The following is an 18,704-nucleotide window of genomic DNA, read 5'->3' as shown; positions in this document are numbered from 1 at the left end:
ATTTAAGATCTGTTATCAAAATCTTTCAGGGCATGACTGTGAGCAGTTTTGTCTGATCAAATTAGGATGGAGACAGAGACACTCTTGTTTCTAAATCCTGTTCTAGCCAATGCCACCCTTGGCACACCAGCCCCATGCAAACACATACACCAGCCAGGATGCTTCGGGCATTTAAGAGCACAGGGAACCTTATGTTCAAGCCCTTGTCCCAGGAGTATTAAAAAAATTCCAGATAAAATGAAGAACAAAATACAGACAGTCTTGAAAGCAAAGCTGGGAATCCAAGACTACTCCTTGCAGCTAAATGGGGATTCACTGGACAGCAGTTTCTTATTTTTAATGTGGTTTTGTGAACAGAGAGATTACATGATATTGCATGAGCGTTGGATTGTTCCCCTTCAGTTCAAAACAAGTCATTGTTCTAGGATGGGAAACTGGTTTCTGAAAAGACAAACATCCTTTCTTGTTTGTTTCATTAAACTGGTAAAAAAAAATTTAATTCAAATTAAGAAAACTCATATTCAAGTGGATCCACTGGAGAAAAACAATTGATATTTATGTGCTGTTGCCACTTTGCACTCATTACAGGGGCTAATGTTTTGCAAGACACATCTTTTAAACCTTACTAAGCTTATTATTTACTATCTCCTGACAAGCATGACTTCATTTCATGAACTGGCACACATCCCATTGTGAGAATCTAATCTTTAATAACATATCCTAATTACATATGCACATTTAATGCTAAAAAAAAAAAAAAATAGCTAAAATCCAACATGAAAAAACCCCACTCATTTGACTAAACAAAGCAATTAGATTAGAGTGCAAAAAAGTCATTAAGGGAAGGGGGAAAAAGAGGGTAAAAAAAACCCCAAAACCAAAAAGGCAAACAACTCTTTATAGCTGTAGTGTATCTGACCTCTCTGAACTCCCAGCTGGTTTACTCCTGATCTATCATACGATAATAACTTTAAAAGAAGCACAGTTAAGAACTCATCAAAAGTTGAAGTCAATTGTTCTTAGGGTGCTTAATTATACACAAGAACAATGTGTTCTCCAACAGAAGCTAAAAGGATTTAGTATTCTCAACACTGATGGTAGAATTTTACCATTAAACTGTTTGATTTATCATTTTGTGCTGTTCCACAGTGACAAAAAAAAATCCTAAAATAGTGAGCATTAAACAAACAAAAAAATGACCTCTATTTCTATCTATTTGCCCATTTCTGAATTACTGTAATCTGGAAGCAATTTTCCTTCTCAGTAGTAGAGTCGTAACATTTGACATCACTGAGATCCTTTGAACTCAAAAACTTTGAGCTACAACATGACCTGCTATAACACTTTCAAAGATTCTATCAAAAGTAAATGAGATGAATTTGTAATTTTAGAAACAATTTTACCATTGACTGAAACTAAATCCCAACACACATCAATCTTTTCCTTCAGAGGTCTCATTGTAATTCTTTCTTGAATTTTGATTTAGCAAGATTTATCAAAACAGTATTCTGCAGGAAACTTCCTCTATTACTTGAGCAATAAATAAGAGGGTGAGGGCTTAAGATTTACAATGTTAATTCTTAAGGTAAATACAAGTCAATTACCTTGTAAGAGGTAGATCACATTGCTGAACATCAACAAAGCAAGGAAATCTAATGAAATTATAATATTATAATTCCTATAGTTGACTTAACTTCATTTACATTCATTTGAAGAGTTATGAACACGTTCATTTTTCCTTTGGATCTAAAACATCACCATTCTCACCCCTGCCTACAATATATCATCAACTGAAAAGCAAACGTTTTGTAAGGTAAAGGTCTTGTAAATATTTTTTTAATAAGGGACTGTGCAGCAAAGTTTGTATTCAACTTTACCTTCTTTTGAACTAGCAAATTTGCTCAGATCTGAAGAGGTGAAAAACATACAGGACACACTATTTTGCCCTCAAGCCTCTGTCCCACAGTCACCGCATTCCCAGGCAGCAACCGACAGCACATCACTGCACCCCGCTTTGGAAGGCAACAGTGTCAGCAAGACTCATGAAACCCTACAGTCTGGTAACACCACCAGAGGCAGACACTAATTGCCCAGTCTGTTCAGGTTTACTCATTCATAACTCATTAGCACTAGTTTCCTCCAGTTCGTAATTGGATAGCTCAGCAAAGCTTACAGTGAGCTGAGGGACAACAGACAGGATGGAAGAGAGAAACCAGATGATGCCAAAACAAGTAACAGAAAAGGAATTTATTGCCCAAGACAGATCAAGTAAAGTATTGATGAGCTCCTTGTAAACTAACTTTGTAAACTTTTAATAACTGAAAATAAATTACCATTAGCCTTGTGCCACAAAGTTAATCTTTTGTTTGTCTAATGAGTCCTGCATAGTCCATGGGGTAAGCGATTCTTGTCTTGTTTTTCTGAAGACCTGATTCTGAAATACTGCTGTTTCCATGAGGGAAATGGTGGAAGAGGCTGGTGCCAGACTCTTTTTGATGGTGCTCAGCGATAGGATAGGGAGTAATGGCCATAAACTAAAACACAAGAAGTTTCACCTCAATATGAGAGAGAACTTCTTTACATTGAGGGTGACAGAGCATTGGAACAGGTTGACCAGGGAGGTCGTGGAATTTCCTTCTCTGGACATTCAAAACCCATCTGGACGTGTTCCTGTGCCACCTTCTCTAGGGGATCCTGCCTTGGCAGTGGGGTTGGACTGGATGATCTCCAGAGGTTCCTTCCAATCCTAACAATTCTGCTTCTGCGAGATAACTAGCACTCCTCATTAGCCCTGCCATGACTCTTCAGCTGTCTTACTCAAGTCAGGGTAGTTATCAAGAACATTAAATCCTTTATTTAAAAAAAAAAAGAAAAAGAAAAACAACAGTAACCCCCCCCCAAAAAAACACACAACAAAAAAAAACCCTCACAAAATCACACCCCCCCCCCCAAGAAAACATGGTGATCTTAGGAATACAGAAGCTTCACGATTGCATATGCACCATTATATTTTCTACAGTGCAAATAGTAGAATCATCATAACTCAGGCAGGCATTCAAATGCTCTGTCAGTTGTGAAATTTGCTAAAGCAGACATTTAAAACATAAAAAAATTAGTTTATTTACTCTCAGAGAGTTCTGTCATAGACCTAACTGTCTTATTTTTCTAATGATAAACTATCCACTGCCCTTCAAACGTTCAGATTGACACTTATATGGAAGTTTTTTATGTGCGATGATTACAATTCCAGGCTGAACCTCTGTTTCTCAAATCCACGTGCAGAGCATGACAAATTATTCACACTACACTGTGCTCTTGGACTCAGTTATCAGGACTCCAGAAATAGGTTTTTGACCACAGACTGCATTAAACAGCTAAGATCCAGATGGTTTAAAACATACCATAAAATAATGGCTAAAGTAACAAAAACTACACCTGCTTTTGAAGTCCAGTATCCAATACTGAAATTACTGATTGCTGGTATTTTCAAGAGGACTTGTGGGGTAAAAACAATCAAGACTATATCAAAAAGCATAAAGAGAAATTTAAAAAAACATTAAGCCTCCACATTCTAGGTTAAACTAACATATGGTTTTATTTGAAAATATTGAAGACCACAATATTTGAAAAGGGCAATTAACACCTCTCTGAAAAGCAGTAATGACCACTTCATCACCCTGCATTTTGGAAAGTTTTGGAAACAAGTATAAGTGGACTAACAAAATAAAAAAACACTAACACATTTGTTCAGGAGGTTTTTTCATATTAGCTCTAATAAAACAAAGTCTACTGAAAAGAGTCACATTTGACTCTGAAGAGAAATGGAGGCAAAGGGCACACAGTTCAATCCATGATGATAAAGCAATAATAAACAAGACAAGTAGATGTCAGTCAGTGCTGAACACTCAAGAAGGTAATTTTTGGATATTTCACCAAAAAGTCACACTTCACTCAGACAAAGTAAGAAGCAAATTGTCACTTGTTTGGTGTTTAAAGGGTGTAAACAAAGCACGACGAGTGTAGATTCACAACAGTTGACTGTACACAGCCCAAATTAATTTTTTAGAGAGCAACTTCTACTTTGTGTTTAACAGATCCCTCCACCAATATGACTTGAAAAACAAAAAAAAAGATAGGAACAGCACTGCACCTTGCAAATCAAAATATCAGCTGTATGAAAGCAACCAACAAAACTATAAAGCAACTAAAGAAAGGTAGGCATATGTCAGTAATGGATATCAACAAGGGGAATCCGGTTACAAAGATGTTAATTATTAATATGAAACTTAATTAGGGTACTACAGCTAAGGCTTCCACTATGATGAAGAATGCCAGTGAGCCTTCAGCAACCACACCTGGTCAAGACTTCAGGTTGACATCTCACTGAAAAGACTAAGGTCTCTTGTCATTCCCATGAAGGATTTCAACGTTGACTCAGAGGGAAGAATGCCATCTACTGAATTACTCAGATAACACCGGCACGTCCCACTTATATTTGTCTGGTCTCAATATGCAGAGAAAGGTTCTCTTCACCTTCTTATTGATGTGAAGATTACCAGGAGAGAAAGGAAAGAAAGAATGAAGGAGGCCAGGGAAAGAGTATCTGTTTTAAAATAGGTCATTTATAGCTGTAACTATTGGCAACTGGTGGATTTGGCTAAACTAAAAATAAATTCCAAACTTTAACAGAAACAGTAATATTATAAATTTCTTTACGGCCGACAATCATCCCCTGTGGGAGGCAAGAGCCCTTTTAGAGGTGACTGAGCTCAGCTGCATGCATGGATATACTCGTCCTTTCAAATACAAGAGGGCCAAGAAGGAAGTCCCAGCATTATCCCCGCTCAGGCACAACCTCAGCTCCCAACCCACCACTCTTCCACACTGTTTTGGCCAGCTCACACAGGAAGGTTTCGTTCCACCAGGGGTACTAGACCGTGTGGCACAAGCATTACAGCACAGCATTCACGAAGTACAATTCAGCATTACCAAATAAAGACCCCATTCTACTTCATTCTATGCATACTTGATGTTGATACAAGTCCTAAACCATTTATTTTAAAAGCTACTTGAACCTTCATTTTAAAGGCTCAATTAATACTTATCCGCTTTTTTTCCCCTCTTCTTCACACAACAGAAAAGGTATAATATGAAAGTACAGCACTTTGCATTTGACTATATTAAAATAATACACTTCAGTTCAATACAGTTTAATTAAGGCCTACTCTGGTACACTCCTGTATTAATTAACAGTTTACTTGGAAATTCCCACCATATGGTACTGTAGCAGATGTTAATCATGTAAGGCCAAACACTTTGAAATTACTGTTGTAGGCACTTCATGTGAGGTACCAAGTGCCCTAAATTTCTACTTAAAGGATAAACTGGAAATGCCAAGCACCCAACAAGATCACATCCACAGCTATTATCTCAAAGATAATATTATTTGGCAGATAAGCAGTACAAAATGGGCTAGATTTTTAAGCCTCCAGTGCATTAAAATGACTTGCTATAGACAAGGCATAACACCCTTTGCAGAAGAAAAATACCTGCACTGGACACCTCAAGGAAAAATTTGTTTCCTCTGTCAGATATGTGACCCCCAAACACAGCAAGGGCAAAATGTGCATAAGAGTGGACGCTCATTTAGCACTCCAGATCAACAGTGCACCAGACCAATGGATGTGTCTTCCAGATCTTCATATCGTTTAACTCCAGGAAAGGAGCATTACGAGGAACAGCAGATGCTTTCTCTTGTACAGCCAGCTATTTTAAATTTAAGAGCAAATTTCCTGCTAGGTCTAACTGTCCCACAATAAGAAATTAAAAGTTCCTTGATAGTGCCACAAGCAGGTTCATATGGCAGATGATTTCTTCTGCATGTTGACTGTAGTATGAGCCTAATATTGGGCTCCCAATTTTCAACTGGAAAAAACCTATTCCATCTCTGTTTCCCTACTTCATCTTTTTAGAGAAAGCACGTGTTTAAAAAGCTGGGAGAGATCAATGAAGAAAATGTGGTGTTTCAGAATTTCCCAACACAGCCCTTACAGATTGGATTTTTCAATAAGGTATTTGTGAACCCTTATCTTACAGCATTTGTCTTGATAACCATTCAGCTTCTAAACTGAAGGTTAAAGTATTCATTAAGTAAATTATTTAAGCATTAAGTGTGATATTAGCACAGTTTTGCTGTATTTGGATCTAGAAATCTGAAGTTGTTATTCTGCTGAAGGTGTTTGCTACAGGTGCTCCTCAGTGCAGTTAAAATTTAATGAGGAATGGTAAATTCTTGGGAAAAAACAAAACAAAACAAACAAACAAAAAAAAAACCCAACCAGAAGTGACATAGAATGGAAACCTTGAGGAATGAGCTCTCTCTTTCTCCTGGCAGCATACCTTTGAATACAAGCCTTTATACAGACAAATTCTCAGGAAACATTTTTTCCCTATTACTCTAGAAAATGGTAACAAATATTACTACTTGACTCTTGGAAATACAGTACAATCCCATGTTACAGTAACTTTACTGATATTAAATGGCTATCTACACTTCTGAGGATCAGACAGAAAGGCTAGACCATTTGCCAGTTTGGGTTTTAGAAGATAAAGCCTGGTTTGTTATTGTTGGAGTGCTAAAAGACAACTACTTGCAAAGATTCTAAAAATACATCTGTATATATATTTCAAACCTCTCATCTGAAAAGTGAGCTGGTTTATATTGCTGCCTTGCAAAATTCTTGACACCCATAACCAGAAAAGGCATTTGTAAATTGCTTGGTTTAATACTGCAGTGTGTAAATAAATCTGAATAAGATCAAAATACAGAGCTTTGCCGAACTGTTGCAAAAAACCACTTGAGAAAACATATTGCGAGGCCATATTTAAACCAACAGATGTTTCAGAAACAGAACAATATGTTCACACAAAATAAAGGTGTAAACGGGCAGTGCTAAAAGAGCTTCACAAGTAAGCACATCGATTTCAGTAGCGACTGAGATCACCTCATCTAGGAAAGCTCCCTCCTAAAAAGATCATAAATTTAGAAATGAATTCTCATGTTATGTTTAAAATTTGGCTGCATGAATTATTTGCAGAGTGGCTGCTTATGTAACATCGCCTTTGCTATGGCAACACCCGGCTGTTAGGCTTTGACACATCCCAGTTGCAACTGCAGTTTCATTTTGTGCTGATAAACAATGGCAGGAGAGGTTTTCTAACCACACACTGAGATGCTCTAAAACACATCACTGTGACTGATGTGGTGGCCACTGATATTGCTAAAACTCCTCATGGCAGAAGGGCAAGCAAAAAGTGAGACTCACAGGAAAAATAAACAAACTACAGAGAGAGAACTCCCATCACTGCTTTTGGTACAGTTTTAAAACTGGAATCCTTAGAACTGACAGTTTTAAATAGCCCTCTTTGTACAAACTTCCTTCTCCAAAAAGTCACCCAATTTGTCTTACTAAAAGTCTTGTTACTTTCTTACAAAGAAAAAAGTGTTTTAATGCTGACAAATTGTAGAACACCTGATCTATTCAACATATGGCACTTAGCAATGACTATTCAAGCTGATGACTATTCTGAAGCTCATCAGTCACCTACACACATTTGACAAGAAATGAAAGTTTCAGAATCCAAGCGTTTTTCATACTCTTAAATATCCGGCTTTTGTTTCCCTGAGACAGCTCATTCTTTTCTGTATTATTTCTAATAGTCACAATTTTTAAGGACGCTGCCAAAATCAATATGAAGAGAAGTAGCATAAAAAAGAACCTTTAACTCAATAAACCATTAGAGAAAAACAAACAAAAAACAAACAAACAAAAACAAACAAACAAACAAACAAAACAAAACAAAAAAAGATGGACAAAATTGAAAGCCCAAAATGAGGTACATTCACATGTGGAAGCATTCGCCCTCTCTACCATAATGTAGGTGCTCATAGGCCTTTGTAGCACTGTAGTCCATCCTACACTCCAGAAAAAGCTCCCTCCTAACCTCAATCTGTATCAGTCTTCTTCAGAGAAAGCCAAGGCCAAAAATCAGGTAGGTTTGATGGTGACCCTGAATACAGGAGTCATTGTTACTGTTTTTAAGACCTAAAACCATATGCTAAATCCCAGCGCTGCGAGAGAATTCGTGACTTCACTGATGAGCTTCCCCATTGCTAACTAATGGTTCAGGAGCTGTGGTAGAACCTGGGTGCTGCTACAGCAGTCCTAGGGCTCTGCACACGAACAAACAGGAGTAAAAGGATCCCCATGGTAACTTTTTTTTTTTTTTTTTAAATCATTATTAAGTATTGGAGTATTTAGTTTCAGGGCATTCCCAGAGCGTCTTGCATTTTCTTGATGAATAACACGTAATTCCCATTACACCAAGTGGAGCACAGTTGTTGGCAGCACGCAATGACTCCCTGCAAACTCACATGCCACTGAAAACAGACATGAACTTCAGCACATGAAAAGTAGACAGGAACTCAGTTCTCAACCCATGCAATATTCAATCATCCAAACGGGGACCTTTTGCACTCTGCTTTCACTTTGCTATCACATTCATGTTTCTCCTTCTCTTCCCCCAGTCTCTCTAAATATTTACATCCTTCTAAATGCTGGCAGAGTAGATTTTACAGAGGTAAAAAGCCCCCACTCCTTAGCATTAGAAGCCTTTGAGAGCAGCTCCATGCCTTAGATGTCAGCTTCTTGAGTATGACTACCATTACAACTATTTAAGCTGTATGAGCTTAGTATAAGCTCTATAAGCTGTCATTCAGCAAACAAAAAATAAATATTTAAGCTTTGTTAGATAAAGTAATATCGATTTTTTTCAGGTGGATTGCCTTTTGTAACAGATTCTGCCATTGAGAGATTGGTACTGAATTAAAACTAGAATATTGTTAAAAGCAGCGAGTCCTTCTCAATATACAGCCATTATAAATAACCTCAGACCAAAGAAGTTAAAGTAGAAGACTCAGTTAAAAACATCCTAATGTTTGGTAAGTAATTGCATGTCTTCAAGTCTTCTCAGAGCCTCAGAAATCTAAAACACATCTGACATGTTCTCTTTCTGAGTCAGTCAAAGCCATGACATTCGACAAAGCTTGCCTATGCAACATCTCAACGTCTTGCAACGTGGCAGTGGAATCCACACATGTCCTCCAAAGGGGAGGCAGAGGAGGTGACTGACACACTTTCAACTCACTGATCCATACATGACCTTTAGAATTAGTACTAAATGTATGAAAATAATACATGGTTTGAATGAATTTAAATATTCACTTTATCCTTCACGTACAATATGCCATCCTGGAGAGATGAGCTAGTCCATCTACTCTTTTTTCAGCTCTGTGACAATTAATCTTCTGTCTGTGGGTTTACAAACTCATATGCTGACATAGGCTCCACTCACTTTGTCCTTTTCATTTGCAAAGTTTACTGGTTCTTTGGTCCTCATCTCCTTATCATACACATATTCATAGTCAAAATTTAGGTAGTTGCTTATTTGCATAACCAATTCCAGGTACAGCTCTGTATCTCAGCAGCATTGGAGTTAGGCCATTAAAAGCATCCACAGACCAACTGTGTATATCAAGGAATTAAAAACTGAGAAGATACTGGAGAAACTGTATTTATTGCATGAATACCAATAGTCTTCAGCCTCTTCCTTATTCAGCCATCCAGCCCAGAGCTTGGCACTTTTATCTAACCCTTCTGAGTGGAAATATTTTGTCTGTCTTCATTTCTCACATCTTGTAATATTAGGCCCAATGCTTTATCACTACCCTGAACAAAATGCCACTGAGGTAATGGCTCTTTTGACTAAATAAAGCATTCCAGACGGGGCCTTTTATTGCAAACGTTCAGGTCATACCAACAAGACCATCACAAAAACACTGAGAGCAATAAAATCTAAAGTGTTTCATTTCCCCTTACTTTCAGATAACTGTAAACAATGTTAAACAGTAGGATTTTCCTTTTTCAGGAAAGATTTTGCTTTGAACATTGAAATCTATTTTGAAGAATGCTCTTTACAGAGCTGCTCCAAGCAGGCATAGCAGGGCACTTACTTCAAGGAAGAGGTTAAAACCAAGTACAACATTTATAATTCTGTTTAATAACCTCAGTAAGTCAGCAAAATATTCTTGCATCTTGAAGTTTAATGTAATTTATGCAAAGCAGACCTGACTGCCCCTAATGCAACTAATGCCCACTATTACAGTTCCTCCAAAGTTCTCATGACAGAGACACATTCACGTTTTGCTCATCAAGCTGTCTAGGGTACCTCTTAAAACACAAATAAACTATTTTTGAGACTTTCTGAAATGTAATTTGCTGGAGACAATGCATTTAAAGCAGCAGAAGAACATCTTTTCATGCAGATTTCAATAGCAATGTTTGGAACACTACAAATGATAAGTGAGGAAAACAAAGTTGTTGCAACAAGGACCACCTGCCCTTATTCACTACCATCCTTCCTCCAAACTCAGCAAGGTGTGATCCATCAGGCAGGAGCAGACCTGCCCACAGTTGCTGGTCATATTTATTTCCAGGCTCAACTTCTGAAACTAGAGTGGCTATCTAAGTGGTTTTCATCCAACAGTGCTAGTCAGAGGCAGGTGATTTATCTCTTTCCACAACCTAAATGAAGGTTCATCTACACAGAATACCAAATGAAGAAATGAAAGCTTGAAGCAACATATATGTGTTCATCCAGTAAAAACAAAAGTACCCCAGACAAACAATCGAGCACTCACACCAAAATAAACAGGTTGAACACTAAAAAGCAACCTTCATAACCCAGAAAAAAGGCACCAGTACAATAACTGCCTTTTTTTGGTAAAGTTCACATGATTATTTTTAAAAGATCTACAGCTCTAAGTGTTAGTCACAGCTTTCTAACCACAAACCCTTATCCAGCCACACAATTTTTAATATTATCATTTAGTCAGCCTTTTCTTTTAAAATTACTGATTTTATATTGATGTAATACAAAAGCAGAGTATGCAATGCACTTCACCTGTCATTTATAAAAAGTATTTGATGTATTACATTTTTGAAGTGTTTAAAAAATGCATTATCTGCATATTCAATATTTTTATGCATTCCGAAAATATGGTGAAGGTATCTCAAACATTGATTAGGAAAAAGTCCTACACAATCTTTTTTTTTCTTTTTCATAGGTAAAAATGTTGGCAGCTAAACTGCTGTAAAAAACATTTTGAAGTTGAAAAGGGTTTGCTTTTAACACTGATCATCTATAGCTCCTTCAAGTCTTTATTAATATTTACTAATTTCTTAGGATATGAAACATCACATCATTCTTTATTATTATTATTATTATTATGTGGATTGAGAATGCTTCAGGAACAGCAAAACTATGTATGTTAAATACAATTGTAACACAACAGATATAAATGCCAGGATTGAATAACTGAAAACATATGCTATATGCCTGAAATTTTAAGGATGATGAAACTGTCACATTAGTAGCACGCAGCATGTTATAAAGAACTCCCACAATGTAGCAGTTGTTCAAAAGTTGTACCCATCCGGTCATTCTATCTTTATAAAAAGATATATAATACTAGATGGTGATTTATTCAAAACACAGCTGCAGCCTAACTTAAAGGTAATAAAAATAAAATAAAAAAAAAAACACCATCCCCACAAAACACCAAAAAACAAACAAAAACACACCCCCAAACAAACAAACAAAAACAAACAAACGTTTTAAATCACAGCGTTAAAGCCATGTCGGTGCATACAGAATAAAAGAACAGCATTTCCAGAAAGTCCAAATTTTATTCTCATCAGAGTTTATTTGAGGGGAGGACAGGTGAGAGCGAGAGAAGCGGAGCGGCGGTACAATCATGCTCAGCCCAGCGGACTCCTCCGTGCTCCTGTCAATCAGGGATCTCGAAATGTCGCCCCGGGATGGGGACAGGGATGGAGACCCCCCGACGCGCAGCGCTCCCGCCCCGGCCGAAGGGAGCTCTGAGCGCCCCTCTCCCGGCACGGCGGTTCCCCGGCAGCGAGGGCGGCGGGCGCGGGAGCCCCGGCACCCCCGAGGGCGCGGACCGACTCTTCGGGCCCCCCCATCGCGGGGAGAGCCTGCAGCCGTGTCCCTCCCGTGTGCACCCCCGCCTCGCCCCGTCCCCCAGCTCTGGCGAGCGCCACACGTTCGGCTGAACTTTCATTGGCGAGTCATTTCGCGCCGCACCCGGCGGGAGCAGCCGGACACGCTCCTCGCGTCCCCCGCCGCTGCGGGGGCGGCTCCATCGCCACACCGGGGTCGCCGCCCGGGACCACCCCGGGCTCCCCCAGGCACGGCCTCGCCCCCAGCCCCCTCCCCGGCTTTATGGGCCACCCCACGGGGGGGGGAGTGCGGCCCCAGGCCCCCTTGCTCCGGCCACCTCCCGCCTCCGTTCCCAAGCCCAGCCAAAGAGCGGGGGGAGCCGGCGATGCCGGGAGGCGGGATCCCGGCGCGGGGGAAGCCGCGGAGCTCCCCGCACCTGCGGGGCGGGGGTTGGGGGGGGTGATGGGAGAGGGCGCCGCGCGGCCCCAGCGCCGCTCCTCACCTTTCATCCAGTCGACGACCTGGCTCGGCGACCACTTACTGACGGGCTCCATGATGAGGGCCATGGGCGGCTCGGGGGCGCGGGGCTCGGACGGCCGCCGCTCTCCGGGCTCGGGGCGAGGCTTGTGCGGGGCGGAGAGACCGCGCTGCCCGGGGACCCCGGCGGCGGCGGGACGAGAGAGCCGCTATATCGCCGGTTGCCTCCGCTCCGCTCGCTCGCTCGCCGCCTCTGTGCCTCTCTGGGGATTTCAGTTCATGTTGCCGGCTCGGCGGGGAGGGGGAGGTGGAGGAGGAAGGGGGAGGAGAGGGCGGCACGCTCCGACGCCTCCCGCCCCCGCGGACAGCGGCGGCGGCTGCTGGCCCCGCCGAGAGGTCGGTCCCCGGGCGGCGAAGCGGCGAGCGGGGCGCTGGCTCCGAGCTGCCCGCTCCGGTGCCCGGCGGCTCCCGCGGCTTCTCCGCGGCTGCCGCGCCGGTGTCTTTTTCTCCTGGCGGAAATGACGAGGCGGCTCCTGCCACCCGAAAATATCTCCAAGTGAAATGGGAAGCGACACCCGACGGCCGCCCGGAGCGGGGGAGCGGGGGGGAGCAGGGATGACTCGCAAGGTGCCGCGGCCGGCGGGAGGGGGTTCTGGGGCGGTGGCAGCGCCGAGCACCTGCTCCCGGCGGGCCAGGGCAGCGGGGGCGCCTGCGGGGGAGGCAGCCAGCGGCACCGAGCTGGAGATTGGGGTGTGGACTTGTTGGATTTTATTTTCCCTGGAAAGAAGCATCGCTGCGTGGGCAGTGAAACTAATTTTTTTTTTTTTTCTGAAGACAAGCTCGGCTGTAAAACGGCGATGACGGACGGTGTCGCCGGGCTCCCCGAGGGAGCCGTGCTGGGTGGCAGCCGGGATCTGCGGGGAGGAGAGGAGAGGAGCTGCACCTTGAGAGAAACTACCCCTTGTTTTGCCCGCTCACGCCGAGGGTGCGGTAATGGGGCAAACTGGAGCGAAGTCAACCAGCAGAATGGGGATAGGACTTAGGCAACCTCAGCACGGAGAGAGCAGGTGCTCCTCTGCCCTGCCTGCCCCGTGGGTTGCACCACCAAGGTATGGTGGCTGCAGGTGTGAAAATCCACCATCCCTCCAGCTGGAGCTGTTCATCTTCTCCTTCTGTCTCCACAGGCTGCATCATCCTGGAGGCTAACCCAAGAAGGCAATTCCCACAGAGCCTGTGCTACAGTGTCTTTTTGTAGGAGCCCCTCTCAAAGCACAGAAAGATTCCTCCTAGGATGACCATGGCACTCTTTTCAGGCACCCTGCCTAGGAGCCTCTGCTCTTAGGAGGTGGCATCTTCCCCCTGGAACTCCATGCAGTGGATAAATAGTACTAAAGGGTGTTTTCCTGCTAGTTGCTTGGCCAGTGCACAGCCTTGCCTACATTTGCATTCACGCTGTTCCTCCTGCCAAGGCTGAGGCAACGACCATCAAGATATTCCCTCTGATGCTGCTGACTGCTGAATGCCAGCTGCTGACACTGACATTTAATATCTGTATGTGAGGAAAAAAGAGGATTCCCTCACCCCTGAAGTGGTAACAGCAAAGGAATCAGTTCCTTTGCACGGTATGGGCAGTGAGAGAAGCTCTTCCTCTTCGATGTGTGAGGCTGAAGTAGTAGTGATGAGGGCCAGTAAGGCACACATAGGGTTGGTAACATCTGTCCCTAGGGACCCAGGAAGAAGTCTCCCTACCAGTATTAGGTAGACTTTAAAGGATGTACTTATCTTTGAGAAGAATCTTCCTTTTACTTAAAACTGGGCTTTACACACTGTAATTTTCCTTGAGTTTGGCTCTAGACTCATGTCTCCTGTGTCACATTCCTGCCAACACACTCAGGAGGCCCTCTGCTTCTAAAGAGGTTACCTTACCTAAAGCCACCGAAACAATAAACCTCACTTGCAAATTAAAGCTGACTTTTTTCCTTGTGAAAGGTTTGAAAGGTATGCAGAATCCTTACATACTGGGTCATTGTTGTTGAAAGGGCATGTTACATTTTTAATTAGAAACCACTAGTTTGAAAGGTTTAGAAGCGTAAATACCCAAAATCATACTAAAGTCTGGCATATAATTTATAGCACCATTATGTAATTCTCATTGTGCTGAAAAGTGCTTCATAGGTGAGGACAGGGAAAGTAAGTTTTCAGTACAAGTTTATGAAGTCCTATAGTTCATAATTATGCATGCAGCTATAGCTTGTCAAGGTAATTTGTAGCTGAAACAAGTTTTTCAGTAAAGCATGACCCAGTGACCCAGTACTATCCCCATGGTTAGTATTTATTGCTTTTAAAGCCCCTTTATAGTGGTTTTATCAAATTATGGAATGCTAAAAAGGAGTTTACTCCTCCAGTAAACAGATGAAGTGCTGAGAAGGGGATCTAATTACCTTTATTGTTCTCATAGAGCATAACCATCTCATAAATAATGGGATAAATCCCACTCTTTTACTCAGATCTTGTTTCAATCTCACTGAATAACATTGGCTTGGCTATGGTAGAGAGGACTTGGCTCTTAAAGAGTGATGATAATGTTATCCAGCCACAGTATTTAACTTGACCTATTATAGCAATGAATTCTATAGTCAGGACATGTGCTACATAAAAGTATTTTTTTTTAAAATTTGCTCTAAATTTATTGCTGCCTGATTTTATTATTGTTCTCTCTTTCTAGGGTAAAAAGTCAAAAGGAGAGCTGAATGACTTTTTATGCTGACATTCTTAAACTGTTAAGTGTCTCAACCAAAATGCCTTAACCAAACTCTTTTGGCTGTTTTCATCTTTTAGTTTAGTGGCCTTCATTTGCTGTCACACTTGTATGAGTCAGGCCTTTTATGTAAAGCGTATGGGACAGGCTTCTGCAGAGACGCTGAACTACAGAATTATGTATTAACTCATCTTTTAGAATGACTCTGATCCCTATGGCACATTAAAAATTACTGTGTTTAATAATATAGATAAATATACAGGTTGTTGTTTGGAAAGTCTCAATTTATTAGGTAGTAAATGTAAAAGTAAGTGCACGGTAAAATTCAATATTGAAAGGAAAATAAGAAGAACAAGAATGAGTTTGCAACTGAAGTACAAGCCTGAACCCAGCAGTATAGACCATATGTCTGCTTAAATATCCATTTTCTTAGCATCCCTGAATATGGATAGACAGCTCCAACAAATAAGTTTGAGAATACACACCCCCCGGATCAGCACCTCAGACTGCATGCTCACAGAAGATACTGCTTTTCTGTCATGGCACGTTGTCCAAAAAAAACCCCTCCCTAGAGTTCAACTGACAGTCATAGCTGCTACAGCAATACAGATTGAAAATAAGACTAGTGAATCATTCAAGTCTCATTTTTGTGTCTATTTAATCAATAGGACAGCTTCTGAAGCAGAACACTGCTTATCCTGAATAAAAGTGGCAGTTAGATCCAGGTTCTAACACTGGGAGGTCGAATGGTTGAATTTGCTTTATGTATATGAAGCAGACTCTACAGTAAGTACCAGTGATGAATTACAAGCATGAGTATGCGTTCTCCAGAAACTTCATGGACTTTTTGCTAGGATCTCCAGAAAACATACAGAATGCTTAGAAATGACAACTTGAAATCTTGCCCTGAAGTTAGGAAAAGGAATTTAGCTCTCAAAAGATGTTTCTGGTGCTGGATATTAAAGCCGATTCTTCGGATGGCAGGGAGATGAAAACAAGTGGAGGCAAATTAACAGGAACTGAAACTGAGATTTAATAAAAACTATTGGAGTAAAAAAAAGAATCAACAAGCAAACAAAGTCAAAAAAGCTAATACTTTCTTCAAGTTAATAAAGCTCATTTGTCTTTTGATAGCAAATAAATCCTGATTTTTACGAAAGAGGCTCTATTTGATAAGAATTGAGCTTTTCCATTGGTATTAGCTCACACTACAGATATCTGCTTTGGATGCCATATCTGCATTACTAGAGAATATTTTATTCCACAGCTTGTGGCAACACATAAAACAGGTTGCTACTCTCCTTGAGTTAAGACACTCATTCGTCCCTTGTCTGATAGGGCTGCCATCTGTCCTCTGTTCCCCAGAGCCTTTTTTGCCTTCAGAGTGGTGTCTGAGCTGATGCCTCATCAGGACAAGGATTGCTGTCCCTGCCAGGGCTAACATCTTCTAAGGGGAAGGGGGAATGATGTGGAGTGGGAGGGAGATAAATTGCCTTGGTGCCAGGGGGTCATGTCAAGCAAAGGAGGAAGAGGAAGGTTCATGATCAGAGGTACAGTAAGATAGTAAGCCTCTGGGGAGGGTAGAGACTGGCCAGATTCGGAAAGTTTAGAGGAGCAAGGGGGCTTAGATGGAGTCAGAGACCCAAGCTGATTTAGACTGGGTTCTAAATCTGACCAGTTGTCCTTGGTAGTGGAACAGTGGAGAGATGTGAGGGTCTAGGGGTGGGATGGGAAGGAGCTCCCTCCCAGCTGAGAAGAGCAGGCCTGTGCCCTGTGGTTGCTGCGTGGCCCACCACCCTACTGGCAGCTGGCCACCACTCGCTTCATGTCCATGGGCAGCCTCTACCCATACAACAAAGAGGCCAGAAAGGCAATAACCCTCCATCAACTTTGGGCCTACATTGGGATCTTGCTGTTCCCTCATTTCTCACCATTTATTTTCAACCTGCTTGAAAACACAAGTCTTTTAAAACAGTGTTTCAAATGCAAATATGCTGCCCTTAAAGTATATGCCTTACATCCCCCATAGTTTATTTTGACATAAATGGGGGTGGGGGGTGTTGTGCAATTGATATTGTTTTGTATAATCAAAAATAGAAATCATAATCCCCCAAAGATGTTTAATAATTTAAAGTATTCAGAACTCAATTAAGGCTATTAAGAGATTAGAAATTAGATTAAAGGTGGCTAATGGGTAAAAATTCAAGGACTTCAAACACCTTTTGTAATACAAAGGTTCTTGAAAAATGAACAGGCTGAGAATTTCCTCAGGAAATTCCTATCATTTTAATTAGGTTTCTTCATTGAAAATAAAAAAAGAAACCACTCCATACACAGATTGAGTCCCACTGCCTCTCAAACAGGGGACTCGAGTAATTGCCTGCTGAGACCTCCTCCTTCCCCAGGTTTTGGGGGACATGCAAAGGTTTAACAGGTTTTGACAATCAGAAGGGACCACCTCAACCATCTGACATGTTCTCCTGCATTGATGAATGCCAAAGAATCTCTCCCAACCTCTCCCATGGTGGTGGGAATTATCTTTTCTGTGATCATATTGTATCTGTTTCTCTGATCATACTGTATCATATTGTATCAGCCCAAACTGTATCTGTTTCCCATTTCCTTCAATAAGGAGTCAAGTGTCTGGTTCCTTTTGTTGCTGAAAATAAGAATCCCTGGCAATGTGGGTGGCTCTTGTCTTTCTGCATCTCATGGTTTCTCCCATCTGAAGCTTCACAGTGATGGGAAAGAGCGATGCTGTCATGAGGGAGGTGCGAGCCAGTGGCAGAGGGACAATGAATACGTCCCTGCATTTGCAGAGGGCTTTTCAGGAGCATTAGCCACCCTGTTGGAGGTGTGTGGGGAGCTGCCATCTCAAAAGAACAGTTTTCTGCTCCTTCATGAAAATAAATACACAGGTGGTATTATGTGGGCCTTCTCATTTTCTTTTTGTCAGGCACAAGCTCAAGGAGGCTGTTTGTTTGTTCAGCTACCGTGCTAGGCTAGGGCTGCATCTATGCCACTGCAGCACAACTACCCTGCTCAAAACAATGAGAAACCCAAGGGAAGTGTGCTTCTGTGCTAAAATTATTAGAAAAAGATTATAAAAGAAAACAGCTACTAATTATTAACATCAGGTTCCCACTCATTATTAGCATCACAAATGTAAAATGGCTGCCAACAAGACTCAGCTTGAAAATCTCATTAGAAAGAAATGTCACAGTTTATTCCTGGTTATAAATGCTGTTTTATTACCTTTGGAATGGTTGGCTGGTTTGGCTAAATGCAATGGGTGGCTCCCCTTGAGGTACGTATTTTTACTGATGAATTCATATTAGCAGAAGAATAATAAATATCTGATCATTTTCTAAGCAATCCTGAAAATATT

At 41.5% G+C, this 18,704-nt stretch overlaps 2 protein-coding genes across 8 annotated transcripts in view; both read right to left on the bottom strand.

Annotated features, from left to right (window-relative positions):
• The window catches only part of CNKSR2 (connector enhancer of kinase suppressor of Ras 2), a 207,917-nt gene extending 195,093 nt beyond the window's left edge, over nucleotides 1–12,824 (bottom strand). For 2 of the 7 annotated variants that reach the window (XM_050332517.1, XM_050332518.1), the window contains exon 1: nucleotides 12,584–12,823. In XM_050332517.1, coding sequence (XP_050188474.1) covers nucleotides 12,584–12,647 — 64 coding nt within the window. In that variant the 5' untranslated portion in view covers nucleotides 12,648–12,823. Of the gene's footprint in view, nucleotides 1–12,583 lie in introns of all 7 variants that reach the window. The other 5 variants (XM_050332516.1, XM_050332515.1, XM_050332519.1 and 2 more) reach the window with 5 other exon arrangements.
• An 11-nt stretch (nucleotides 12,825–12,835) lies between these two features.
• On the bottom strand, nucleotides 12,836–13,751 carry LOC126648890 (protein enabled homolog). The gene is made up of 2 exons (XM_050332568.1): nucleotides 13,607–13,751; nucleotides 12,836–13,472 (listed from the first exon to the last, which is right to left on the bottom strand). Exons 1-2 carry the CDS (start codon nucleotides 13,747–13,749, stop codon nucleotides 12,836–12,838), a joined length of 780 nt encoding a protein of 259 aa, XP_050188525.1. The 5' UTR covers nucleotides 13,750–13,751.
• Nucleotides 13,752–18,704: the final 4,953 nt, after the last annotated feature.

The sequence above is a fragment of the Myiozetetes cayanensis genome, unplaced genomic scaffold (assembly GCF_022539395.1).
Source record: "Myiozetetes cayanensis isolate MyiCay16 unplaced genomic scaffold, myiCay2020 scf5-8, whole genome shotgun sequence".
NCBI classification, from domain to species: Eukaryota; Metazoa; Chordata; class Aves; order Passeriformes; family Tyrannidae; genus Myiozetetes; species Myiozetetes cayanensis.
Note: the sequence above shows the minus strand (reverse complement) of the source record. Positions and strands in the feature narration are given on the sequence as shown.

Coding starts and splice junctions, on each gene's coding strand:
- LOC126648890 (XM_050332568.1), bottom strand. CDS start 13,749: ATGCAGCCTGTGGAGACAGAAGGAGAAGATGAACAGCTCCAGCTGGAG. Junction 13,473..13,606: donor CCTGCTCTCTCCGTGCTGAG/GTTGCCTAAGTC, acceptor TCCTCCCCGCAG/ATCCCGGCTGCCACCCAGCA.